Below are 26,822 nucleotides of genomic sequence, written 5' to 3'. Positions count from 1 at the left end.
CCTCTGCTGCTATCCCCTCATTTTGTTCTCAGGCTTGCCCAGTCTCTCTCCCACTCACGTGCACAGAAAGTTTTACTACTAGCCTCTGTCCAGCCATACAGGGCCTTGCCCCTGCTGCAGATAGAACAAATGCAGCATGGCAAGGAGGGACTTTGCTACATGCTAGGCAGTGGAGGTCTGCACTACTCCAGCCTCTGGGAGTGAGCTGTGTCTACAGTCCTTGGGGAGGTGATATGGGTCAGAAAGGAGGGGCCTGGAGTTCTGGAGAAACCCACGCCTAGTGCAGCGGAGGGGCTTGAGAGGAGGAATCTGCTAATGCTCAAGTGAAGTCCCACCGCATCCAGTGAGGGGAAAGTCAAGCCCCTTGTGGCAACTCCTGGTTACAGCTCCTGAAGCGAGGGCCCAGTTTTAAGGCTCCCCTGTGGGTACCAACAAATCAATCAATAGCTTGATATTAATGGCTCAATTTGACTGAAAAGAGAGGCACCAACAAAGAAAGTGGTCTATTGCGGACAGGGACAGAATTGTATGGTTACTAACCACAACAAAATACAGTTGTGTAACATCAGAGGCACTGAGGCCAAAGATAAGAGAGAGTGAGGTCTACTCTACAGCCTTAGCAGAGGGCCAGATGGCTTTTAGCTTCTGTGGTACAGCACATGTTTTTTTAGACCCTAAGGTCACAGGTTCATTTTCTCATGCTGATGGCATAAGAATATAAGAACGGCCTACTGGGTCAGACCAAAGGTCCATCTAGCCCAGTATCCTGTCTGCCGACAGTAGCCAATGCCAGGTGCCCCAGAGGAGGTGAACTGAAGACAATGATCAAGCAATTTGTCTACTGCCATCCACCCCCCACCTTCAACAAAAGGCTAGGCACCATACCTTACCCCTTGCTAATAGCCATCTAGGGACTGAACCTCCAAATATTTATCGAGCTCTTTTTCAAACTCTGTTAGAGTCCTGGCCTCCACAGCGTCCTATGGTAAGGAGTTCTACAGGTTGACTGTGCGCTGTGTGAAGAAAAACTTTATTTTATTAGTTGTGAACCTGCTACCCATTAATTTCATTGGCTTTGCACATGGGCAATTGCAGCATCCACTCACAAGCCCATTTGATTTTGTTTCATACAGTGCTTTCCCCAGAGTGTGTGTTAAAAACCCCACGTACTTTTGCAACCCAGTGGTCACTGACAAGGGAAAGTGACCTCTCTGCCCTACACCCTCGGCTTTTAACACATGCAGTAGAGCACATGGATTACCCCCAAGAGCGCCCGGTAACGTTCTCCTGCCTACAACCAGATCCCTCAAGCTCACCCTTTCTACTCCGGACTCAGGCCCTAGCCATGCAGAGGGCCCCGTCTTCCTAGGCGTGCACCCCCACTTTGACCTCCTCCTCCCCACGGCAAGGGCAGGTAAAGGGTTAAGAACAACACAACGCAGCCGCTGCTGCACCACACCCGCTGGCCGTTTAGCAGAGGGATGTGACCGGACTCGCCCCACGTGGCGGCGCGGTGACCACGCCCCGGCTGTCGTAAAACGCCTCGCCGTCTTCCTGCTTTCCGGCCGCACCGTCGCTGTGGAGATGGTTGCTCAGGGAACCGCGTCCTCCTGCGCGAAGGGAAAGGGCGGTGGCGGCTCGGCGAGCGGGCCCTCGGGTTGGGCTGGGGGCGCTGCCCGGCCCCCCGGGGGGAGGAGGGGGCCGCGGAGCGCGGGAGCTGCAGGAGGTTGGTGCGGGGCGGCCCGGGGTTGGTGGCTGGCAGGTGGTACCCGGGCTTCGGGTGGAGTTGGCTCCAAGCCATGCTGGGCCCCCGGGGGGCAGCTCGTCTGTGTGTGTGCGCGCGCGCCCCCGGGGCGAGGGGTTTCCTCTGTGTGTGTGTGTGAGTGAGTGTGCGCGCGCGCCCCCGGGGCGAGGGGTTTCCTCTGTGTGTGTGCGTGTGTGAGTGCGCGCGCGCGCGCCCCTGGGGCGAGGGGGTTCCTCTGTGTGGGTGTGGGCGCGCGCGCGCGCCCCTGGGGCGAGGGGGTTCCTCTGTGTGGGTGTGGGCGCGCGCGCCCCTGGGGCGAGGGGGTTCCTCTGTGTGGGTGTGTGTGTGTGGGCGCGCGCGCCCCTGGGGTGAGGGGGTTCCTCTGTGTGTGTGTGTGTGTGTGTGTGTGGGCGAGCGCACCCCTGGGCCGAGGGGGCGTGCGTGTGGGCGCACGCGCCCCTGGGCCGAGGGTGTGCGTGCGTGTGTGTGTGGGCGCACGCGCCCCTGGGGCGAGGGGGTTCCTCTGTGTGTGTGCGTGTGCGCGCACGCGCCCCTGGGGCGAGGGGGTTCCTCTGTGTGCGTGTGTGTGTGTGTGGGCATGCGCGCCCCTGGGGAGAGGGTGTGTGTGTGTGTGCGTGTGTGTGTGGGCGGGTGTACATGCTCCTGAGGCGAGGAGGTTCCTCTGTGTGTGTGTGTGTGTGTGTGTGTGTGTGTGTGTGTGGGCGCGTGCGTCCCTGGGGCGAGGGGATTCCTCTGTGTGCGTGTGTGTGTGGGCGCGCACAGCCCCGGGGCGAGGGGTGTGTGTGTGTGTGTGGGCGCGCGCGCCCCCGGGGCAAGGGTGTGTGGGGGGGGGGCGCGCGTGCGTGTGTGTGTGTGTGTGTGTGTGTGTGTGGGCACGCGCGCGCTCCTCCGGGGCGAGGGGGTGTGGGTGGGAGGGTGGGTGCGCGCGCCCCCGGGGCGAGGGGTGTGTGAGTGTGTGTGTGTGTGTGGGCCGGTGTACGCTCTCCTGAGGCGAGGAGGTTCCTCTGTGTGTGTGTGTGTGTGTGTGTGTGGGCGCGCGCGCCCCTGGGGCGAGGGGGTTCCTCTGTGTGCGTGTGTGTGTGGGTGCGCACGGCCCTGGGGCGAGGGGGGTGTGTGTGTGTGTTGGGCACACGCGCCCCCGGGGCGAAGGGGTTTGTGTGTGTGTGTGTGTGTGTGTGTGTGTGTGTGGGCACGCGCGCGCTCCTCCGGGGCGAGGGGGTGTGGGTGGGAGGGTGGGTGCGCGCGCCCCCGGGGCGAGGGGTGTGTGAGTGTGTGTGTGTGTGTGGGCCGGTGTACGCTCTCCTGAGGCGAGGAGGTTCCTCTGTGTGTGTGTGTGTGTGTGTGGGCGCGCGCGCCCCTGGGGCGAGGGGGTTCCTCTGTGTGCGTGTGTGTGTGGGTGCGCACGGCCCTGGGGCGAGGGGGGTGTGTGTGTGTGTTGGGCACACGCGCCCCCGGGGCGAAGGGGTTTGTGTGTGTGTGGGTGCGCACGCCCCCGGGGCGAAGGGGTTTGTGTGTGTGATTGAGTGCGGGCGCGTGCGCCCTGGGGCGAGGGGGTGTGTGTTTGTGGGCGCGCTCGCCCCTGGGGCGAGGGTGTGTGTGTGTGTGAGTGAGTGCACGTGCCCCTGGGGTGAGGGGGTGTGTGGGTGTGGGTGCACGCACCCCTGGGGCGAGGGGTGTGTGTGCGCGTGCATGCGCTCCTGGGGCGAGGGGGTGTGTGTGTGGGCGCACGCGCCCCTGGGGCAAGGGGGTTCCTCTCTGTGTCCTGGGGAGAGGGGTTGGCACTAGTGTACCCCTATCCTGTTCCCAGCCCATGCCACGGCAGTGCCAGGGGCTGGTCTTAACCTGTAGTCCTGGTTTGAGGTCAGGGGGGTGCTGAGCAGAGACCCCATTGGCAGGGGGCAGCGCTGAGCGGTGCTGAGGGATGTGGAGAGCTGCGGAGCCAGGGCCCTGGAGAGCTTTTGGTAGCGTCCTTGATGCTTTATCGTTATTGCAGTGTGCAGGGATCCTATGTACATCCGCAGATAATGGATGTATCTGTGTGGGAGTGCCTGCTGAGGGGAGGCATGTATCTGTGGGTGTTTATGTTACACGTGTTGGACTCTGTAGCCCATTGCAATGACACACTGAAATCAAATTACGTTGGCACTTACACCTATGTCTTTTCTGACAGATGGCTGCCATTCTTTCATTTGGGTTTATGTTCTTATATGCAGTGCTATTTATTTATTTATTTGTACCAAAAAAGTGCTGGTACTTAGCTCCCCTGACTGGGGCTGCCAAGGTACAAAAAAGCAGTGCTTTTATAATAGATTTAAAAACTTTTATGGCAATGGAACACTTTCTTACCTTAGTATTTATTTTTTTTAGAAGACCGTGCCTGAGTTATTTTTCTTTTTAAAAATTCACTTGGAATATGTTTAGCACTGAGTAGACTGCCCTGAAGTTTTAAATCTGTCTATACCCAACAGTAGTACAGTCTCTTTTTAAAATTGGAGATACACATGTCCTAGACCTGGAAGTGACCTTGTGAGGCCATCTAGCCTAGTCTCCTGCCCTCTTGGCAGGGCCAGGTACCATCCCTGACATCTATTTGCCCCAATCCCTAAATGGCCTCCTCAAGGATGGCGCTCACAGCCCTTGGTTTAGCAGGGCAATGCACAAACCACTGAGCTATCCCTCCCCCTGGTATTAAGATGCACATCTCATAGAGCTGGAAGGGACCTTGGGAGGTCATCCAGTCCAGTCCCCTCTCCTCTTAGCAGGACCAAGCACCATTCCTTTCTTCAATCTATTTGTCCCAGATTCCTAAATGGTCCCCTCAAGGACTGAACTCACAACCCTGCCCAGGCTGCCCTATTGAGTGCCTCCGTCCTATTTTGATCAGGCTGGAGGCAATGTGTGCTTTGTTCTTGCTTGTGAAATCCTCAGCTTTGCTGTCAAGGATGCCCAATAGTGCAAAGAGGTTTCTGGGGTTCTAGCACATATCTGGTCAGGCTCTTCTTGCTGGATATTCAGCAGACTGCTGTGAAGGGATCCAGATGTTGCATTCCACATGTTTTAGCTTCCTGGACCTGGACAGTTTTGGTACTGTGCCTGAGTTTAGGCTTCTAGACATGCAGTCCTGCTGTAGACAACATGTTTGATGCCCCTCTTTGCTGGGGGAACCCTGCAGCCCTAATGCCTGCATCCTTAAACAAGGGCTATCTCTCCTGTGCCTTCCCAGCCTTCTTTGCCTTGGCTTTGAAAGTTTATTGCCTTTTACTAAGGTCATAACAAAAGTGTTGTAAGAGATTTAGGCTACATCTACCCTAGGGTAAAACTTTGAAATGGCCATGGTAATGGCCAAATCGGAGAATACTAATGAGGCACTGAAATGAATATTCAGTGCCTCATTAGCATGCTGCCAGGCTCAGCACTTCAAAAGTGCCACATTTCACTTATGCGCAACTCATCTACACAGGGGTCCTTTTCAAAAGAACCCTGCAAACGTTGAAATCCCCTTATTCCTGTCAGCTGAGGAGTGGAGTGCACTGATAGGAATAAAGGGATTTCAACGTTTGCAGGGTCCTTTCGAAAAGGACCCTCTGAGTAGACAATCCACACGTGAGTGAAATGTGGCACTTCTGAAGTGTCGTGGCTGGCAGCATGCTAATGAGGCACTGAATATTCATTTCAGCACCCCATTAGTATTCTCTGATTTGGCCATTAGTGTGGCCATTTTGAAGTTTTCCCCTAGTGTAGATGTAGCCATAAAGTTGGCTAGGAAGACATGTCTTTTGCCAAGGGAATATATATTCCAGATACATGTCAAATGCAGGGATAGAGGTGGAATGCTGCAGAAGGTTGTGATCACTGTTGCCACAGTTTAGCAAGGTTAAGAAAGGAATAAAACATTTATAAGGACAACAGGAATATCTAGTGTTACAATAGTAAATGCTAAAAAATGTTGGAAGAGTTACATATGCAAGTTTTAAACACATCTTTAAGATCTGGGGATTAGGGAGAAACCTAGTGTGAGACAAGATTATGCCACATTCACTCAATGTGATGTTTCTTGCACCTTTCTCTTGGAGCAGCTGGTCCTGGCCACGGTGACAGACAGGAGATGGGCTTAGATGCATGGTCTCTCTAGTCCATTCTGGCAATTCCTATGTTCTTAATAGGGATGTAAAACCTTATTTTAGTTCGATAATCACTTAAATGTTTAGTTTAACCCTGCCTGCAGCGCTCCCAAGTTGGGCCCACCATAGACTGGGATTGCTGTGGCCAGGCTGGCATGCTCCTGCCCACAGTGCTCCCAGGCCGGGCCTGCTGTGGATTGCGTTTGCTGCTCCAGCCAAACTGGAGCACCTTCTGCCCATGGCGGGCTCTGTGGGGCTGGTGCAGCTCCCTGCCTGTGGTAGGCGGGGGAGCTGTTTCAGCCCCTACTAGTTGTTAATCAGTAAGCCTCATCTAGTTAACCATAAACATCCCCAGTTCCTATTAATCAGTAAATGATATAATATATCCTACTGGTACTGTGGGTTTTTTTTTTTTAGTTGGATTTTCTTTTTAAATGATTTTAACTCTTCAGATGTGGGGGAAGGCTGCTTATGGTCTGCTTTATGGTGTCTAAAGCAGAGTAGAAAAGGGACAGGGAAAGTTCACAACGAGGCTAGTTTTGAAAATGTTATCGCTCTATAATCTGTTGCTTTTTTTTGTTTTCTTTTGTTCTTAGCAAACTATGGAGGCTGACAAAACATTGAATGAAAATTTAAAAATCCAGTTTAAAGCTCTACAGGAGCAACAACAGAAGAGGTTGCAAAATCTGATGGAGAAAAAGAAAGAAAAGCAGCCCAGTCAGAAAGGCAACAATAATAACCTAGAGGAGACTTTTGGAGTCCATGATGATTTAAGTCTATTGAAGGTAGATGAACAGCTATCAAATGAAGAGATCAGCAAGAGGTAAAAGTGCAAAACATATTGTTTGTGAGGATGGATTCAGAAACTTAGCTTCTCATCCTACAGCTCCCACTGACTTTAATATGAAAGCTCACTACTGACTTCATTGATTGGGAATCTATCTGTAGTGCTGTTAGCCGATGGTTGGGTAAGATACCACCTATGCCCTTATTTTCATCCGAATCTTTAACTGCTAGGACAGACAGCCCCTTCGCAGTGGGCAGCCTGGGCAGGCCGACGGATACCCCAAGGTCCTAACACCCGAGTCTTTAACTGCTAGGAGAAGGAAGAGTCCCTTCGCAGCGGGCAGCCAGGACAGGCTAACGGGTGCCCCAGCGGTTGCACTTAGAGCTTCCCACGCCCATGTCTTTAACTGCTAGGACGAGAAAGTCCCTTCGCAGCAGGCAGCCAGGGGTGGCTGATGGGTGCCCCAGAGAGTCTGTCCCGTGGAGGTGGCAAGACCCAGTGCTCAACTCTCAGTGCTCTCTTACCAATGACCAGGCTAATTGCAGCTGAAGAGCAGCTGCGTTCTTTGTTTTGTGTTTGGCTTGCACAGTAACAGGGAGAGTCAGGTTACAGCTTAACCACTTACTTATTTATTGACTAAGGAGACTTAACTCTTATGGTTACAAAATTACAAAATACATATATACACACTTTGTTGCAACTTACAAGAATTATACTTTGTTACAAAGATTACAAGGTTTACACTTTGTTCTTTAGTTGTCAATAGCTAGCATGTAACAATTCATAGATCTATTATTGAATGTGCACAAAGAAAACAAAAGGACAGCAGTACACTTAACAGGTCTTATTCTCACCCCCTGCATTACCAACATGGCGTGGCCAGCGTTTCACTCGATCCCTCGGGAAGAAGCAATAAATAACGAGGACCTCAGGAGGCAACGACCCTCCTGACCGGCAGATAGAGTAATTGGAGCTCAATTAGAGGGGCTGCCGGACCCTTACTTTATACCCATTGGGTCACGTATGCTTCTTCCTTATCTAAAAGGGTGCCGATTGAATTAACTCGTCTCAAGACACTGGTTCTCACAGGGCTGGTTCACACCTGTGGGGTGGAGATAATTTTAGGACATTCTTTCTTTATGGGCTGGAGATTTTTCTTCCGTCCGGGACGTTTGTGTAGGCGACTCAACTGATGGTACTTAATCAAGGGCAGTCCGAGGCCGGCTGTTTATTAGCCCATTGTCTCTTGCTCTGGAGCTTCAAGACTGTGGCTGAGATAAGCACATTTGCGCTCTCGGGTATTCCAGGGCTGAACTGTTTCTTTTAATCCTTTGGTGCTCTGAAGCATGCAGGAGAGACAAAATGGAGTAGAGAAAAGGGGGTGGTTCTGTCTGGCTACAAGTGCCTATCAGCTCCCTTTACAGTAGTGTCTGAGTACCTCATAATTTTCAATATATTTATCTTTGAAACATCCCATTCAGTGAGGAAGGGACGTGCTATCTGTGAAACTTGTAGAATTGATGCCAGCGCAGCAAAGGCTCAGGGCCTCACTGAACACTGCCAAATGCATAGCAGGAAATGAGTCTGGCTTACCAGTGCATGAGTATAGTTAACATAGCTATTATTTTTAAAACTGTGTTTAGACCATGCGGCATGCTCGTAGGATGCTGCCTGTATTAATCCTACTTGTAATATTTGTATCCCATAGTATAAAGTTAGACTGAGTGTTTGCACCTTAAACCTCAGTAACTGTGTAACTTACCAAACAAGAAAAGAAACATTAGTTCAGGTAAAGTGCTAATCCTGAATATAAGATGGCCCACTGAAAGCAAATGAAGCATCAAAGGACAGAGCCCTTGTTGATTGCATTCCTCACTCCTACCAGGAAGGGGAGGCCTTGCACCTTGAGCATAGGGAGATTTCACCAGGCCTCACACCTTGTCCATTTTGGGAGGGAGGGTTGGTTGCTCCAGGTCCTGCCCCACTTCAGGATGGCTCTGGTTGACCTAGGATCCTTTGATCTTAGAAGGTGTGTTGATCACTGTAGCAGACGTAAAGAAAGAGACAATGAGTATGTGGTTTGCTTGGAAGAACTGGCTGTCTAAAACTGAGTTAATTCAGTAACAAAGCATTTGACTCACTCAGTCGTACACCCTGTGGACCATCCTCTCAAATATTGGCTGCAGCATTTTAAGGCTGCTTCATGGCAGCATGATTGCCACAGTATTGAGCAACAGCGGATCTCAAAGTGGCCCCTTTGAGGTCAAAACGGGGGTCAAGCAAGGCTGCGTCATTGCCCCATCGCTGTTGTGCATCTTCATTGTCATGATCCTTCACCTTACAGATGGCAAGCTTCCAGATGCTGGGAAAGTTGTCTGTCTGTAGAATGAATGGGAAGCTTTTCAATCTCAGGAGACTGAAGACTAAAAGCACAACTTTGATTGTGGAGCTCCAGAATGCGGATGACAATATGGTTGCTGGTCTTTCTCCCACGGTCCTTCAGACCATCTTAAGTGCCTTCATAGAAGCATACTAGTATCTCGGCCTCAAACTGAACATCAAAAAGACAAAGCTGTTCCACCAACCTTCAGTGATGGGACAATCTCATGCACTTTCTGTTGAAGTCAATGGAGAACTGCTGGAAAATGTGGTGCACTTCCCATACCTCAGAAGTCATCTTTCTGCTAAAGTGGACATTGAGGCGGAAATCCAGCAATGTCTGAGCCATGAAAGGTCTGCTTTCGCCTGCTTGAGGCAAAGGATCTTTGAGAACTGGGACATCTATCCGAAGACAAAGCTCCTTGTATACTGTGCAGTGGTTGTTGCAATGCTATCAAATGCATGTGAAACCTGGACAACATACAAGTGTCATTTGAAGGCATTTGAACAATATTATCAATGATGCCTCAGGAGAATCCTAAATATCTCTTGGGAGGATAAGTGAATGAAGACTAGTGTCCTGGAAGAGGTGAACATGACCAGTATTTGAAGCCATTATCATTTACCAGCAACTTTATTGGACTGGTCACGTGGGTCGGATGTCTGATCAGCACCTTCCAAAACAGATTCTGTTTTCTGAATTGGAGGAAGGACAGGGGAGTGTTGGGGGCCAGTGGAAGCGATACAGGGACACACTGAAGGCACACATGAGAGAGTGCAGCATCGGTGTCAACACTTGGGAGAACCTTGCCCAAGACCATCCCCAGTGGAGAACAGTGATCTGTAAGGGGGTAGTGCAGTTTGAGAGGTCCTGCCGCAGCATATATGAGGAGATGTGCAGAAGAAGAAAAGAGAGACGAAAACTGCCCTGCACCCCTCCAACAGCTACCAACACCTGCCTCTTCTGTGATAAGATCTGTGGCTCCAGAACTGGGCTGATCATCCATCAACGGGCTCACAAATAGGAGGGTGACAAGAAGATGTCCTACTTGCTAATGAGTGACTGTCAAGAATTCATTAACCTACTGAGGAATCCTACCAGGGCTACTTTTTTGTGGTATTTCCACTTCTTGTCCCAGCCAAAGACAAGAACTACAGAAGCTTGTGACAGTGAAGGAAGAAGTTTACTGAATTTATTGGCTCCCAAAATGTTGGCTAATGATTTTGGTCTGAGGTCCATGGCATACCATTCTCTAGTGAACATTGCTTATTACTCACAGTTGTATGTATAATCAAACTTATTGTTTTATTATTGCAACATTTATTTAAATCCCACCCCAGTGGCATCTACCATGACTGATTTGTTTTCTAGGTTGCTCGAGGATGAAAACAAGCGGCTTCAGGATCAGCTTCGAGAGACCGTAGATGAAAATGGGAGACTGCACAAACTGGTGAAGGAGAGAGATTTTGAAATCCGACAGCTCCAAAAGAAAATAGAGGAGGAAAGATTTGCCCTGAAAGGTAAACAGGCCAAAGGTACAGACTCATTACTGCAGCCTGATAGGCCGTCTTGTAGGAACTTGTTTACCTGATGCTGATAACAAGAGCTGGTAACAGGACTGTGATGATAATTCATAATGAACATAAGTAAAGCAATGACTTCATATATCTTCTCTTCACTTGCTTCATGCTACTGCTCCCAGTACTCTGCACTCTTAGTTGCTTTCCACTTAGCACCAGCCAGCCTGCAGGAGTTACTGTTGATTTTCAGCGAAAGTTTGCATTCAGCTTCCACTGACTTCATTTGGAGTTACAAATTCTAAACCTTTCAAAAATCATGTCCTGCAGCATTAGGGCTGTAGTAATTCTCCTGCACTGATGCTATAGGAGAGACTAAATACCTAAGAAGGTTTGGAGCTGTCCATAACTCCCAGCTGTATCACAGAGATGTTTTACAAGGGACCTTCTTTCTCCTGATTGCTGATAATTTTAGGGTTTCCCTTCAGTCATGTGAGAGTCCTTCTTCCTGAGCATCAGAAATTTTTTGGGACTAGTGGTATCAAATTTAGGCTGCATGGGGCCTTTCATCTACTCGCTGGCTGATCTCTGCAATTGAGTTGGCCCCAGGGGTAGTGAGCCCAGTAACTTCAGGCTAGATTACTTTTAAAATGACTGAAGAAGTGGATCAGAAAGCTGTGTGTGTGTGTAATGATGTCAAGTGAGCAAAAAATGTTCTCTGTGCTGCCTGTGCGTTGTTTTTTTCCCCACTGTGGAATCCTTTTGGGTCTGTACTGGGCCTGTTCCTCTAGTGGCCAGTGGGTTTTCACTATACCCTCCAGAAGCCTCTTCAGTGTGCTGTCTTGGGCATTTGTCTGTGATTATGGGGTTGTGTGTGGGGGGTTGTCTTTTCTGTTTGCTACCAAAAGCACCTTCCACCAGCTGTGGCAGACCTTCATGTTGGCTACAGCAGGCCTCTCATCACAATCAACTTATATGGACATGTTCCAGCTGATGTGGGGCATCATGGAGCTGGTGGTGGGATTAGAAGTCATGCACCTAACTTTGTCTTTGGTGTCACTGTCACTGAATCATCACTAGGACACTCTCTTGAGTTTCATTCTCACATACTTGTGGAGGAGGAACTTCTCCAAAGATGTAAAGCAACTATGTCACCATTAGTGACACCACTTAGGTACTTTCAGTGTCATCACTCCACGTGCTTAATTCTTCTCCCATTAAAACCTCACCATTTCTATTAATCCTTTTATCTCTTTTATAAATTAAAATTTGGACTTGCGAAATGCAGCTATTTCTGTTTTATTGTACTTACATGCTCCAGTTGTCATTTTTTCCTCTTAATAAACTCCAGCTTAGGATGTGGAAAATTCAGATCCCTCAGCTCAGGTGGGAGTTGTATATTGCCTAGGAGAATGGGCATCTGGACCTATGGGTTTACAAGGTGCAGAGCTCGGAATAAAACTGTTAAGCTTTTAAAATTTAAATGGTACTGGGTACTTAACAGTTTAGACATGTAGTCCTAGCTTCTTCCAGCAGGTGTTGTTGTTGCCCAGAGTAGTTGCAGCAACTGAACTAGGAAAGGAGAATAACTGCAGTAAGCATGACTGAATAACATGTGGGTTATACCTTCATGCTCTATTTTTCCTTACCTCTAGTCCTCTGTCGATTTAGTGCATCTGGCAGGAATGTGCTGAATCGAACTCACAGGATGCCCCTGTTGGTGCCGCTACACCTGCTCCTCACGAGGAGTAAGGGAGGTCCATGAAATAAAGGAGTAAGGAAGTCAATCTCCCTCAACGGAGACCATGCAGAAGCTTAAATTAAAGTATGTAATTAACATAAGTGGAGTTGTATATCTTAATTCAACCTTCCCCGTTTAGTGTGTAGACCTGGCCTGAGGGCTCAGTGACACAAGTTGGATCATGAATGCCTTTCTCCCCTTAGCTATGTACTCTTTGGTCATGCAGTTGATTTACTCCTAAAATGTTGGAGAACAGGTGATGTCCCACATGACGTGAAGGATGTAAACATCATCATTCTCTATAAAAACAAAGGCGACAAGGGTGACTGCAACAACTACAGAGGCATCTCGTTACTGAGCATCAAAGGCAAGGCATTTGCCCATGTCATTCTCAAACGCCTCCAAAAACTCGCAGATCGAGTCTATCCAGAACCACAATGTGGCTTCAGGGCTGGCAGGTCAACAATGGACATGATTTTCTCACTTCGACAACTACAGGAAAAATGCAGAGAAGAAGGAAAGCCGTTATTCATAGCATTTGTGGACTTAACAAAGGTGTTTGACACAGTCAGTAGATTAGAACTATACAGAGCATTAACCAAGATTGGCTGCCCACTGACGCTACTCAAGCTCATAACGTCCTTTCCTGAAAACATGAAAGCAACAGTGCAATATGATGGATCTGCATTGGAACCGTTTGCAATGAACAGTGAAGTCAAACAAGGGTGTGTTCTTGCCCCTACCCTCTTCGGCATAGTCTTCTCAGTTCTACTAAAATGCACATTGCAAAACTCACGCAGCGATGTATTTCTCTGCACAAGATTAGATGGCTCTCTCTACAGCCTGGCAAGACTCAAGGTCAAAACTAAGATAAAGAAAGTCCTCATCAGGGAACTCCTCTTTGCAGATGATGCGGCTCTCTTTGCTCATAATGAAGATGCTCTACGGTCACCGATGTATTCTCTATCCAGAGCCTGCAAGTTGTTTTCCCTTGACATAAGCATGAAGAAAACTTTTGTACGCACTCAAGGTATATCTTAGCAACCCAGTGTCATTCTGTATAACTGCCCATTAGATGTGGTTCAACAATTCTGTTATCTTGGATCTACTGTTACCACAAATCTTTCCGTGGACGAAGAACTGAACATGAGAATTGGGACGGCAGCTTCTATTTTTGGCAGACGTACAAAACGAGCATGGAACAATCTTAAGCTGACAGCGAAAACAAAGATACTTATCTACCAGGCATGTGTATTGAGTATCCTGCTATATGGTGCTGAGGCATGGACCACCTACTCGAACCAGGAGAAAAAAATGAACAGCTTCCATCTTCATTGCCTCTGCAGAATTATGAACATCAACTGCCAAGATAAAGTTTCAAATGAAGATGTCCTGTCAAGATCTGGCATACCCAGCCTAACAGCAATCTCAACAGCAGAAGACTATGATGGCTTGGTCACATGAGAAGAATGGGTGACGAACATCTTCCCAAATAAATCCTCTTCAGTGAACGGTCATGTTGGTTAAAAACAAGAGGAAGAACAAAACTGAGACTCAAGGATGCATGCAAAAATGCCATGAAAAAATTCACCGTCTAGCCAAAATCCTGGCAGTCTACATCATCAGATTGAAATAACCTGGCAACAATTGCTACCACAGGGCATGTCATCTTTCAAAAGTATATGTGCAAGCCACACAAAAGAACTTCATCTTAGAAGGAAAAGCTCTCCAACTCAAGAATTCAGAAATAGACTGACACGTGATTATTGCACTTGATTGTGCAAATCCAATATTGGACAGATAAGCCATGAGAGAAGCTGCAGACTCAACAAGTTCCCATAGAGCCTCACCACTGCTGCTAACCACCGTCTATTGAGACGAAAAGGGGCCATATTATGTGCTTAGTACAGATCTGAGTGAAGGAGGTTAGGCCATTAAAAACACAGGATGCTCTTGGTGAAGAAAAAAGCATCAATTAATCTGGCTACTGCATCTAAAGTTTTTCCTTCATTTCATGTATTTTTCTCTTGTCTTTTCTTCAGGGATATCTGGCTTAGCAGGGGATGTTGCGGCTACTAAAATTGTTGAACTGTCCAAGAAGAATCGTGATCTAACTGCTGAGACAGAGAGTGAAAAAGCCAAAGTGAAACAGCTGAATAACAAAGTCAAAGAGCTTGAAAAAGAAGTAAGGTCTCTTCTTTCATCTTATTAGAACCTTGAGATCAGGCCAGTAACTTTGAGGGCTTTTCTGGTTCAGAAATGGTGGATTTGGTTCTTTTTGATACTGTTTATCTTGTTATAGTATCCGTTCTTGCTAAGGATTCTTTTCATCCCTGTCTTTGGGAAGACCGATGAGGTCGTACTCTTAGTAGTTTACATACTTGCGGAAAGGATGGGAATGAGGTATGATGAGCCAGAGGTTCAGGGAATACCAGTTAGAAGAACTAATTTGTGTCTGAAAATGCAGGTGCTTGTCCAAAGGGTAACCACAGCAATATTTTATGTCTTTTGGGGTGTGTGTTTTTTTTCTTTTTTTTTTTTTTGGGGTAGGAATTATTTCTGTCCATTGCCTTGTGGGTTATTCTGGGAAGGAGCAAGGCTAAGGGAGTAAACCCTGACAGAAAATCCGGAGGGGAGTCCTAAGGCGGTTCTGTGCCAACTTCTGGCATTGACCCGGCAACTCCTGCAGCTGAGCTGGTGCCAGACGTAGAGGTTATCCTCTCCTTTGGACTGTATCAGTAAAGCCGAGAGGGGGACACTGGTGTCTGGGCAGCCCAGGGTCCCAAAAAAAAATTGACCAGGCTCGTGCCTGGAGAGGTACTTCAGCATCGCTTAACAGCATTGAACCAATACGGGAGGTAACAGATACCTGTTGTAAGCTCTTGACTGTCACTCTCGTGTGGGCCTTCACAGTCACAGTCGACGCTGCAAATGATGATCCCAAATGGAACTACGAAGGGCGCGATCCATAGTCTACGTAGACTGAAGGATGCCTACTATTTCTGTCCACCCTTCAGTCCCCCTCCGCCCCTTAATATACCCATGGAATCATAGGATGAAGTAAAAAAAAAAGTTTATTTTATTAACTGTTGCAAGGTTTTCATATAAAATGGGGGGATTGGGGTTCAGCAGTTTACATTTTATTGAGCAGACCAATTTAGATGTGAGCATTATAATAGGATGTTCTAATCTCAAGCCTTGATCTCCATCATACCTGATCAACTTTAAATACAGAAAAACCAGTTTAATATACCTTATTCCTTAATGTGAGCATCTCTCCATGACATTCACATTTGAGGACTGATCTCCCAGTTGCACGTCAGCAGCTTATTATGGTTCTTTCTCTTAGTAAAATAACACAGCTTATGTCAGAGCAGATTTAATTATGTGCTTTTGAAATGTGTATTTATGTGGCTCCTGTGAAAATTTAGTGGATGCTCAAGATCTTTTTGCTGGAGTAATTCAAAGCTACACACCCTTTTCAGGATGTTATTCTTCTGCATAATCTTCCACGGAGATACACCGTGTACATTCCATAATATATATGTATGTGTTTCAGCTACAATTGGCCATGGGAAAAATCCAGTCTCTTGGTGGTACAGACTCAGGAATCAAGCAGTCGATGTTGAGGATGATGGAAGGAAACTCGGTATAAGTTACGTTTTTTATTAAAAGATTAAAAAATAACTAATATTTTTTTTTCCTTTTTGTGGTGCAGTCTCTTTCATCATGGTGAAATCATCTTCTCCTGCCATTGCCATTATAATCTCTCCTAATTCTCTATGTTCAAATTCAGCAGTTGAGGTTGAGTGGATGGGTTAGCATTGGAAAACAAAAAGGAGTTGACTCTCAGTAGATTTTTTTTTTTTTTCCCCCTGCTTTCTCCTTGCTGCATCTTTACTGTGCCTCACATTAAAAGAGAGCTATAGTGAATATCAGCTTTAAAGCTCACAAAGGCAAGCCATGATCTGCAACATACCATTGTAATTGTGGGGGCTATAGGAAAATTGATAATTATTTGCATACATGAAAGAAACAATAATTGTTTCTCTGAAGAGGTCCATGCAAAGTTCTGTCATTGTGGTTTGTTTTTATTTTCTTTCACTAACACAGCTCAGTTAATGGCTTATATGGCAGCATTGGGAGCCCAGTGGAAGGACAGTAGAAGAGGCCTTGGAGAGGCAGGATGACCCAGAGGCTAAAACAAAGGATTTGGAGTCAGGGAGATAGAGGTTGTATTCCTGTCTCTGCCAAAGACTGGCTGTGGGATCCAGGGCAAACCACTGAAGCCTCAGTGGCCCCATCTGTAATGGAAGGGTGGGAGGTAATAGTAGTTACTTGTTTCACATCAGTGTTAAGGCTTAATTCATTATTATTATTCTTGTTGTTAGCAAAAGCACTTTTGAGAATTCACAAAAATGTACCACTCTACCAACATACGTCATTATTATTGTTAGAGGAAGCACAATCCACTGCTACTTAGGCAAGCTGAACAGGCTGATTAGGAGTCCTGAGTCCTTAGTGTGATAAAGGATGTCCCTTTGTTTTCTCAAGCAAGTTGGGTTTGGACAGGAGCTATTTGTAGATTGAGAGTATGTCTCCACTACTCAGAAGATCAGTCCAGTCAGGGTCGATCTTCTGGGGTTCGGTTTCACATGCCTAGTAGGGATGCATGAAATTGAACTATTGGGGTCGACTCCTGTGCTCCTCAGTATCACAAGGAGTAAGGGAGGTTGATGGGAGAGTCTCTCCTGTCAGCTTCACTCTTTGAGGATGACCCAGTAAGTTGACTGTAGATAAGCTGATTCCAGCTATGCAATTGCCATAGCTGGGGTTGCATACCTACATGTAACTTAAAGGTGTAGTGTAAACCTGGCCTGAGACCTTGTGGTCACACATTGTCCTTTCCGGTAGTCAGTTCTGTTTTCTATAGGGGATTCCTTCCTAATCAAATGTATTTTTCTTTTCTCAAAGCCTGAAAGTCCAGAGTTGAAAGCTTTGCAAGAAAAATTAACTGCAGCCAACTTTAAAGCAATGGAGTATCGCAATCAGCTCCAAACCATGAAACAGGAACTAAAGATGATGCAGAAGGTACTAGTCCACATCTTGTAATGTGTAATACTGTGATTTGAGCCTGCTTTCCGTAAGGGAGACAGTTTGTTAAATCAAGATTCACACTTCATTTTCTCTTGGTTGTGATTAGCCTGCTTGGTGGACCAGGAGAGAAGACACATGAGGGGTGGTAGCACTAGGTGGATTCTAATGTGGCGAACAGGGAGAATCATGAAATTCCTGGTCTATCAACGCCACTGTCATTTTCCAATATTTTTCATCATACTATTCTGAATCCCGTAAGATATTTATGCACTGATTCAACAAAACAACTTGTGTTTAACATCAGGCATGTTCTAAATGCATCTCTATTCAGAAAGCATTTAATCACATTTCCTTAAAGCTAGGCAAGGCTTAAATCTTACTCAGGTCAATGTGATTTGAGACCATGCTTATGTTAAGCACATATTTAGTTACTTTGCTGAACTGGGGCTTCCGAGTAACTTAGTCCTTCCAGATTCATTGTGGATCCCTTAGTGTATTCTTCTGCACTTTTTCCCACATGTCCCTTCCGTTGATTTTACTGCTTTGCATAAGAGACCTGTAGTGCAGATTAGAGAGATGTTTTCCTTGAAAATGGATTCTGCTGACTCTTATAAAAACTGAAATGTTCTTCATAATAACCGGCTCTTTTTAGTGTGTCTGCTTTGGAATAGTGTAAGACAGTCACAGGTCTGGAAGAATTTGTGAGATGTCAATGTTTTCATTGTGAATCTTATGTGTTTTGGTTAACAGATGATTTATGTATTCGTTGCATGAGAAAATAATTACATATGTTGAAACTTGTCAGTAATGGATTTAATGAATAACTGGATTTCTGCCTGTTAACACTATTCAGTACGATTTGAACATCCCCTCCAAATATACACATGTGGTATTGATTGATTCATTTTTCATTGTAAGGACAGTTCAGATGTTTTATTGAGTGGTTCCTCTGTGAAGAAAGAAAGCTATCCAACCTTTGCATATTGAATTGTATTTAAATACCCATTTCAGCAAGAATTGTTTGGTATTTGGTTCCTAGTGAAGCCATTAATATTAGCCAAAATCTGATCACAAACAGGGCTCTGTTGTGGTATTGAGCTTGCTTTGTATGGGCTGAATAGGAGTCACAGGCGCCAAAGGGATACAATAAGTATGTGTATAAATTCACTGTTTTGTGGTTGCTAAGAGAAGGGCCACATTTAAACACACAAAACTCAATCTCATTATTAATATTCACGGCTCATTCACAGCTTTTAGCAAGTGAAGTTGGTGAAGATGTGAATATTCAAAATCTCCTGACCATATCTGGCAGCTGGCGTGGACGGGCCCAGCAAATACTTGTTCTTCAAGGCAAGGTGAGTTACTACTCTGGGTCTTTTGCATATCTATATGTAAAGTTATCTTTTTTGATGTTTAGGGCTGAGTTTAAACTTGTAAACACATACTGAGCTTCCATGTGTGTTGAAATTATGACATTTTGAACATGGACTTATTGTTAGAGCCCTTCAAATCCAAAGATATCCACTTTACATCTGCATCTGCCAATGTCTAGCTTTAAGGACAAGCTTAAATCTTATTCAGGTCAATGGGATTTAAGACCATGCTTATAGTTAAGCACATACTTAGTTACTTTGCTGAACTGGGGCTTCAGAGTAACTTAGTTCTTCCTGATTTATTGTGGATCCCTAGGTACGTTCTTCTGCATTTTTTTTCCCATATGTCCTTTGCTTTGATTTTACTACTTTGCATAAGAGACCTGTAGTAGAGATCAGTATCCGCTAGGATTTGGATATCTGTGGGTTATTTTCTCAGCTTCAGGTGCAGATACAAATTTTGTACCTAGAATCCTGCAAATTTGCAGATATCCGCTTTCTGTCTGTGGCTCATTTTTGCAGATATTGATGCAGCTGTGAATACAAATTTTGTCTCAATGCAGGGCTTTACATAATGTGTAGTGCAGTCCTGTTAAATCCCACCATCTCCATTCACCTATCCATTCCGTCTGTTCATTTGTTGTTTTTCTTCTGAGGAGCAAGGAAAACATAACTAGCTCTGTTGATATCCATAAGCTGCAGTCAGTGCTAGGCAAGTAGTGCGCGGGCACATGCAGATAGAGAGGAAGGCTAATGTCATTCTGGGGTCAAAGGGATGTAATTGTCCTGCTCTGTCAGCACTGGTGAGGCGTCAGCTGGAGTACTGTGTCCAGTTCTAGCTGCCCCATTTAGGAAAGATATGGACAAACTGGAGAGACTCCAGAGGACAGCAACAAAACTGACCAATGGTTTAGAAAACTTGACATATAAGGAAAGGTTTAAAAAAAACTGTGGATGTGCAGGTTTGAGAAGAGGGGACTGAGACAGGGTCTGGTAAGCCTTCTGGCGATCAGTTGTTTGCCACATCATCCAAGGTGTTAAGAACAGGTCGGGCCTTGCCTCCATGCAGGGTGCTCCACTTGATGACCTCTAAAAGTCTCTTCCTGCCATTTTTGTCATTGCATTTTGCATTTGACTGGTAAGTTTTCATGATAGCGTTACAAGCATAGCGTGATCCTGTGGTCATAGTGGTAAAATCATGATTTAAAGTAAAGCTACGTGAAAGCTTGACATGTATTTTGGGGAGATGGAGGAGGTTGGTTTGTTTGGGGGAAAAAAAATTTTGATTTCTGCCTTTTAAAATCCTGCAGCATCTAATGCTGTGTAAGTCAGATGCTGGGGCACAGTCAGTAACCATGGGTCATTTTTGTTGTGAGTGAGTGAATGAAGGAGGAGGATAACTAGGTCTTAATTTGCAGCCAGTTGTAGCAGAAGTACTTGCTTGCAATATGTGGCCAAGTATTCAGAAATTATTTAATACAAATAAATTATTAGTCATCTAGTGCTCAGATTTAAATACATTGAAATATGGGGTCTGAATTTTTGGTTGTTTTTTGAAACACCCCCACCTTAGGAAATTGTGTTACATTAATTAAATTGTCCCAAGCTTCAGCTCCACTAGTGTTAAGAGTCTTGCACTTACCTACAATGTTGATCCTTGTTCCAGGATGCTAAGCAATGAACCGTCTAGTGACATCTTTAACTCTGTCTTACTTCTGAGGGGCTTCATCCATCTTATTTCCACTTGGGAAATGTGGACAAGCTGCTGACTCAGGTCATAAGATTTCTCTCCAGTTGTTTTCTTGTGTGCTGTCGGTCCACTGCTGTTAGTTGCCTGCAGCTGACTAGGGGCGTTATCAAGTTCATTGACTAAAAGGGTAAACTCCAGCTTTTCTGTGGGCAAAACGTATCTTCCCTCCTCCACATGTGCCTCTGCATCTAGTTTTGCCTGCCTGCCTGTTTTAGGCATCTATGAATGGGAATTTGAAAGAGTGGGCCCTACTGCTGTGCTAGTTAGCTGATTTGTAATGTCAATAATTTATGATATGACAGTCCTCACATGAGCGGATCCTACCTTTGGCCATGGTACTGTCTTTGACTTCAGTAGAATCACTGTATGCACAGCCAAGGCCAGAATTAGGTCCTGATGTATTTTCACATTATAATGTAGGTTCGAGAGCTGGAGAATCAGTTGGGTCAGAGCAAGAGCAGAGCATTGGTGAATAATCTTGATGAGGAAATGCTGACCCTTACAGATCCACGCAAGCTTTCAGCCCAAGAGAAAAACCTGTTACGGATTCGCAGCTTGGAAAAAGAAAAGAAAGAAACCTTGGAGGTGAGGCCCAGGGAGCTGTGATAGACTTGCATATAATACATAATATGCAAGAGCTCTGCTTCCTTTATGGAGGTATACTAGAGAAGGGATGGGGGTATTGTCACACCTACCTGGTGCTAAATATAAGTAGGCTCCGCTTTGCAGGATGGCTAGCACTCTTGGATGATCTACTGGCCCCTGGTGACCTGGGGGATGCATAGGACCATGGCAGCAAGATATGCAGAGGGGCATTGGCTACATACTGTACAAAGGTTCAGTAAGTGCGTTTCCCTATAGACTCTTCCCACCACCAGTTGTTAGAATGCTTCCAGCTACCAGCACTGGGGCCTAGAGCCTCCTTCCCCTTCCTACCACAGTTCAGCCTTGTAGTTGTTGTAATTGAGCACCTAGGTGTACACATGCTTCTCACTCTTGACAGTGAAAATGAAATTGGCATTCTGTGGCCCACAATTACATACCCCACGGGCCAGATTCTACTCTTACACGAGCATAAATCTGGAGTAACTCCACTTTTGTCTTCTTATCTTAGGCACTGTTCACAATAGTTGCTCAGAGTGGAACTTCATAGTTCTAAAGCCAGAAGAAACAACCGTGGTCATCTAGTCTGACCTCCTGTGTAACACAGGCCACAGAAAACCCCCAAAATAGTTCTTAGAGCAGATCATAATGAAAAACACCCTCTCTAAAATTGTGAAAATTATTGTTGTTGGAAAATCCACCACAGTCCTTGGTAAGTTGTTCCAATGGTTAATTACTCTCACCAGTTAACATTTACTCCTTATTTCCAGTCTGAATTTTTCTAGTTTCAAATTCCAGCCATTGGATCATGCTGCCTTTCTCCTCTAGATTGAAGAGTCCATTTTTAAATATTTGTTCCCTGTCAGGTTACTTAAAGACTGTAATTACATCAACCCTTAACGGCCTCTCATTAAGTTAACTAAATTGAGTTCCTTGAATCTGTCACTGGAAGGCAGGTTTTCTAATCCTTTAATCATTCTCATGACTCTTCTCTGAACCCTCTACAATTATCAACTGTCTTCTTGAACTGTGACAACCAAAACTGCATACAGTATTTCAGCAGCAGTTGCACCAGTGTCAAATACAGAGGTTCTCTACTCCTACTTGAGATTCCTACTGGTACTACCTCTTCTGTCTATAACATCACACTGGAAGCTCATGCATTGTCTACATTGAAAGACAGTGTTTGCTTGCGCCATGTTTACCAATCTGAGATTCCTCCATATTTGCACTAAGTTTGCTGGCCCAACATCAGCAGTGTGTTGGTAATATATAATTTTATGTGTTTTTATTTTGATGCTCTTTATTCTTCAAAGGAGTATGTTAGCAACCGTATAGTCACTTCAGTCATGGGGCAAATAGTAGGCCACAAACACAATGCTTCAGGTCTTGATACAAAAGCATGATTTGTTTCACTGCAAAAACTGAATCTGCTAAAATCCAACCAGATTCTTGAATACCCATATAGATGTCTTGCACTGCCAGTGGGTGAGTGATGAGTGAAACGTGCGCTGACAATGCAGCTATATTTCTGTTTACACCAAAGTCCATCATTGTATGTCTGCCAGGCCAATGCACAGCTCTGGACTGTAAAGGACTGAGTATGCTTCTGAGTACTCCCTTAAACGAGAAGATGCATGAAGATTAGGGTATGATTTGATCTTTTCTGTCCTCTCCCATTGTTTGTTTAAATAATTGCAGAATCTCACTGGGAAACATAATATTCTCCAGAAAGATCATGAAGAAGTGAAAAAAAAACTGGAGGCGTCCAAAGCCAGGAACAAAGTGTTGTCCAATGAGGTGAAAACTCTTAAAGGCCAAATTGTAACACTGCTGGAGAAAGGAAAGCACGACAATGAGCTCGTTGATGCCTTACTGGTACAGTCTGACTATTGCAATCCAGCCCAGGCATTACAGGGCTGGTGTTCTTTCTCTAATTAGCATCCTATAGGCATCCTGTAACACAGCGACCAAAACATACACTTACGATAGTTAGTGGCCTGTAAAATCCAGGGGTCAGTCCTAGGTTTCAGAATGATCCAAAACTGCTGCATTGTATATTGAATTGGCTTCAGAGAGTGGTGGAGATTTAGAATTGGTACAAAGGGAGGGGTGAGGATTTTATTGTCAGGGAGGTAGCTATGAGCTTCATGTCTCATTAGAAATGTTCAGTGGTATTGTCATAAAAGGTGGAGGCAGGGTCATGTGGTAGTTAGAGAAGGGGACTGGAGTCAAGACTCTGTACATTCTGTTCCCAGCTCTGCTACTGACTCACTGCATGACCCTGGGCATTTGCTCAACATTTGTCAGGAGTACCTGCTAATTTTGAGGTGCTTCAATTCATTGTTGCCCACCTCGAGATGCAAAAAGCCTGAAGCTCCGACTGACTTCAGCTGGAGTTGTTTGTGCTCAGCACCTCTGAAATAAGGCCTCAGCTGGCAATCAGAATCCAGGGTCAAGTAGTGAGGATGGGCTCTACAGAGTTCCAGTCCTGTGCGTCAGTTTTCCTGTCTGCAAAATGGGGGTAACAATGGTACATTCTTTGAGTATGATCATTAAGAAATAAGCCTTATCACTCATTGTGTAGAATTTTGCCAAATATTTAACCTTACTTGTATCTGCTTGTGGTCTCCATTCACACTTGCACTACAGCCACGCAGACCCTTCCATGTACTACTCAGGGCCATACCAGATCAAAACCTGTGATTACTGAATTATCTCGCTCTGCAGCATGTTGCTTTACATTATGCAAAGTGTGAAATCTTTGCAATGCACAGATGCTGAACATGCTTGACAGCTAAGTTGGTCCCAAGGCACTATTAGAGTAGTAGCTTAGAACGTGGTAGACCAAATTTATCCCTCAAGTAACATCACTGACTTTAATGGGCTTACACCAGGGATGAGTTTATCATGGTCTATTAATACTACAAAATGTGGATTCTGGCCATATATTGCACTTACAATACCAAAAAGTATGTCTGTCTTGGGAGTAGATGGGAAACACCATTTTATACATACTTATATAAAAAAGAAACCCCACATGTTGTTGTTTCGTCTTCACCAGAACCAGCAGAAACAAATGCATGACATCTTAAAGCAACTGAGCCTTCAGGATGAGAAGAACAAGGAGTCCCAGCGGAGTCTAGGACAGCATTTGAACAGTGAGGCTCAGAAACAGAGCAGTCTCATAGGGCAGCTCCAACAGATGGTGGCTGAACGAGAAGCCAGGATCAGAGAGCTGGAGGAAGAGATGGGACTACTCACACTTCAGGTAAGCCTAGCAAAAGATATTAACTGTAACAGCAGCTCCCTGAGGCAACTTTGTTCCCATTTTAAAAATGCTCCTTTCCCCACTTCGTCTGAGATTTTGACTAGCTCAGAATACTAGCACTCAGCTGTTTCAATAGGTTCTACGTGCGCCAGAGGTGATCTATCAGGGAGACTTTCTCTGATTTTCCACCACACCTGTATGACATTTTGGGTGACTGGAGAGTAAGTGACATCTAAGCTTTGCCACATGATCTTCAGAGCTCAGTTACAGTAAAGAAAAGCCACATGTAAATACAATAAAATCTGTGGCTTAAACTAGTCAAAGTCCGGCAATCTCAAAAGTCAGGATGATATTGGTGGTTAACCTGCAGCTGGTACGAAAGAAAGGTGCATTGGTGTCAGATAAGGAGCAAGTTAGTCTTCTTGTATGACCACTTATCTATAGGTTATTTTCCCAGCAGAGTAATATAATATAGTAAAATGTTCACAGTCTTCCTGGGCTATTGTGTTTTGCTGCTTTGGTAAATCTTACAATCTCCTATGAATTAGGAAAGGCAGCAGGATCCACTAGTTACTGCACTAACCTAGGTTTTCAGGCACATAAGTTCATTTCTCTGCTCCACCAACAGCTTCCTGAGGAACCTGAGCAAACCACATAGTTTATTTGTGCATCTTTTGGGTGCTCCTGGTATTGTGGGGGTTGGCTGTGAATGTCTTGTCTTTCCAAGGAGTGGGCTTTTATGGGGGGAGGGATGGCTCACTAGTTAGAGCATTGCCCTTATAAACCCAGGGTTATGAATTCAATCACTGAGAGGGCCTTCCAAGGGCCTGTGACAGGTTAGACTTTTAAAAAAAAAAAAAAGAGAGAGAGAAATCTGTCAAGAATGGTGATAAGTCCTACTGTGAGTGAAGGGGACTGGATTCAATGGCCCTGTCCTACTTCACTATGTTTTATGATAACTAAGCATAAGGTGCTCAGAAAGTACAGTACTAGGAGCTCTGTGTGTGTGAGAGAGAACTTTAAACAGAATGCGCCTTAATTTTGTGGACCAAGACTATGGTTTGCTATGAAACTGGAGTTTCAGGTGCTTCACTTTGAATTTTTTTTAAATATAAAATACATAAATAAATGGAGACACACATCTCATAGAACTGGAAGGGATCTCAGGCAGTCATCAAGTCCAGTCCCCTGCACTTTTGGTATGATCAATCACCATCCCTGACAGGTTTTTTTTTTCTTTAAAAATCTATTTGCTCCACACCCCAAGTGGCCTCTTCAAGGGCTGAGCTCGCAACCCTGGGTTTAGTAGGCCAATGCGCAAACCACTCCCTTCCCCGCCCCCAAGTGAGTGGGGTTTAAACCTGAACCTCAAAATGAAACGTATGGGGTAGAAAGTTCCTCACATGGATAGGAACCAAAGATTCCAATGAAGCCTTCTAAACAAATACACTGGGATGCACACAGCTTAATCTGTAAGCAGCATGTCAGCTCTAGTAGCAGGTCTGTTGTGCCACAGCAGCTGAGCCAAAACTGCACACAGCACAGTTGGGTTACATTTTGCTCCAGCAGCATCAGAAGAAAGAGACCACTGAGGAGGGCAGTTCAGATGTTGCAGACATACCATCTTCAGAGCACTTAGAAGAGCAGAATTCTACTCCAATCAACCCCCTAGCCTCGCCAGGCGATCATGTTGGAAGGATCGGGTCTGCTCGGTGAGGAACACTAAATTAAGTCTTTAAAATAGATGGGAATTATTCAAAGGAATGCTGGTTTGTATCGGCCAGAGCACGTAATAAATGCAGCTTCAAAATGCTTGTGGCAGCTCATTTGCATTATAAGAGCATCTCTTAACCACATTATCACTTAGACATTTGTCCTGGCACGCACAAAGAGCCACTTATCCACAGATATTATGGATTTGGCATGTTTATAGTACAGCTCAGTCACTCACTGACTCAGATAATATTCTCCTGGGTGGCTCAAGTGCCTTTCGTTTTGTCAGTGAGAGAAACAGGATAGCTCATGAGGCCTTGAAAATTAATATGAAACTCTCTGTTTTGCATGAGCTATAAATCAGTTGTGTATTGTATAAGTAAATAAAGTTGCTTGATGAAATCCTACACCACAGAAACTAGAAAGATTTAAGGCATCCAGTAGGTTGGTTTTCTTGAGTACCCACTGAGCAACACTGCCGAAGGAACTGTCATTTTTGTATCTTGATCGTACTGCAACAAATACAGGGCCTGATTCTCATTTACATTCGTACAACACTGGGGCACTGTATAAGGGTGCAATACAAATGGGAGTACAGTAAATTATATTAGCACCCACTTAAAGGCTCCTTTTCACCGCCACTATGGTAATAAAGTGGCCTTTGTGCAATTGAGACTCAGATTTTCATAAAATCTTGAGAACTC

General features: G+C 45.5%; 1 protein-coding gene across 6 annotated transcripts in view; it reads left to right on the top strand.

The window, feature by feature from the left end:
• Window positions 1-1,606: 1,606 nt before the first annotated feature.
• CCDC13 (coiled-coil domain containing 13) overlaps window positions 1,607-26,822 on the top strand; it is a 38,088-nt gene continuing 12,872 nt past the window's right edge. For 3 of the 6 annotated variants that reach the window (XR_012644092.1, XM_074985201.1, XM_074985205.1), the window contains exons 1-11: window positions 1,607-1,726; window positions 6,483-6,709; window positions 10,425-10,588; window positions 14,354-14,496; window positions 15,871-15,960; window positions 17,286-17,402; window positions 18,659-18,763; window positions 20,952-21,116; window positions 22,836-23,012; window positions 24,199-24,405; window positions 25,972-26,117. Coding sequence is in view for 5 of the 6 variants with exons in the window: in XM_074985201.1 (XP_074841302.1) it covers window positions 6,489-6,709; window positions 10,425-10,588; window positions 14,354-14,496; window positions 15,871-15,960; window positions 17,286-17,402; window positions 18,659-18,763; window positions 20,952-21,116; window positions 22,836-23,012; window positions 24,199-24,405; window positions 25,972-26,117 (1,535 nt within the window). In the remaining variant the exon portion in view is untranslated. Of the gene's footprint in view, window positions 1,727-3,717; window positions 3,727-6,482; window positions 6,710-10,424; window positions 10,589-14,353; window positions 14,497-15,870; window positions 15,961-17,285; window positions 17,403-18,658; window positions 18,764-20,951; window positions 21,117-22,835; window positions 23,013-24,198; window positions 24,406-25,971; window positions 26,118-26,822 lie in introns of those variants that run through there. The other 3 variants (XM_074985204.1, XM_074985203.1, XM_074985202.1) reach the window with 3 other exon arrangements.

This window comes from Carettochelys insculpta, chromosome 2 (genome assembly GCF_033958435.1).
Source record: "Carettochelys insculpta isolate YL-2023 chromosome 2, ASM3395843v1, whole genome shotgun sequence".
NCBI classification, from domain to species: Eukaryota; Metazoa; Chordata; order Testudines; family Carettochelyidae; genus Carettochelys; species Carettochelys insculpta.
Note: the sequence above shows the minus strand (reverse complement) of the source record. Positions and strands in the feature narration are given on the sequence as shown.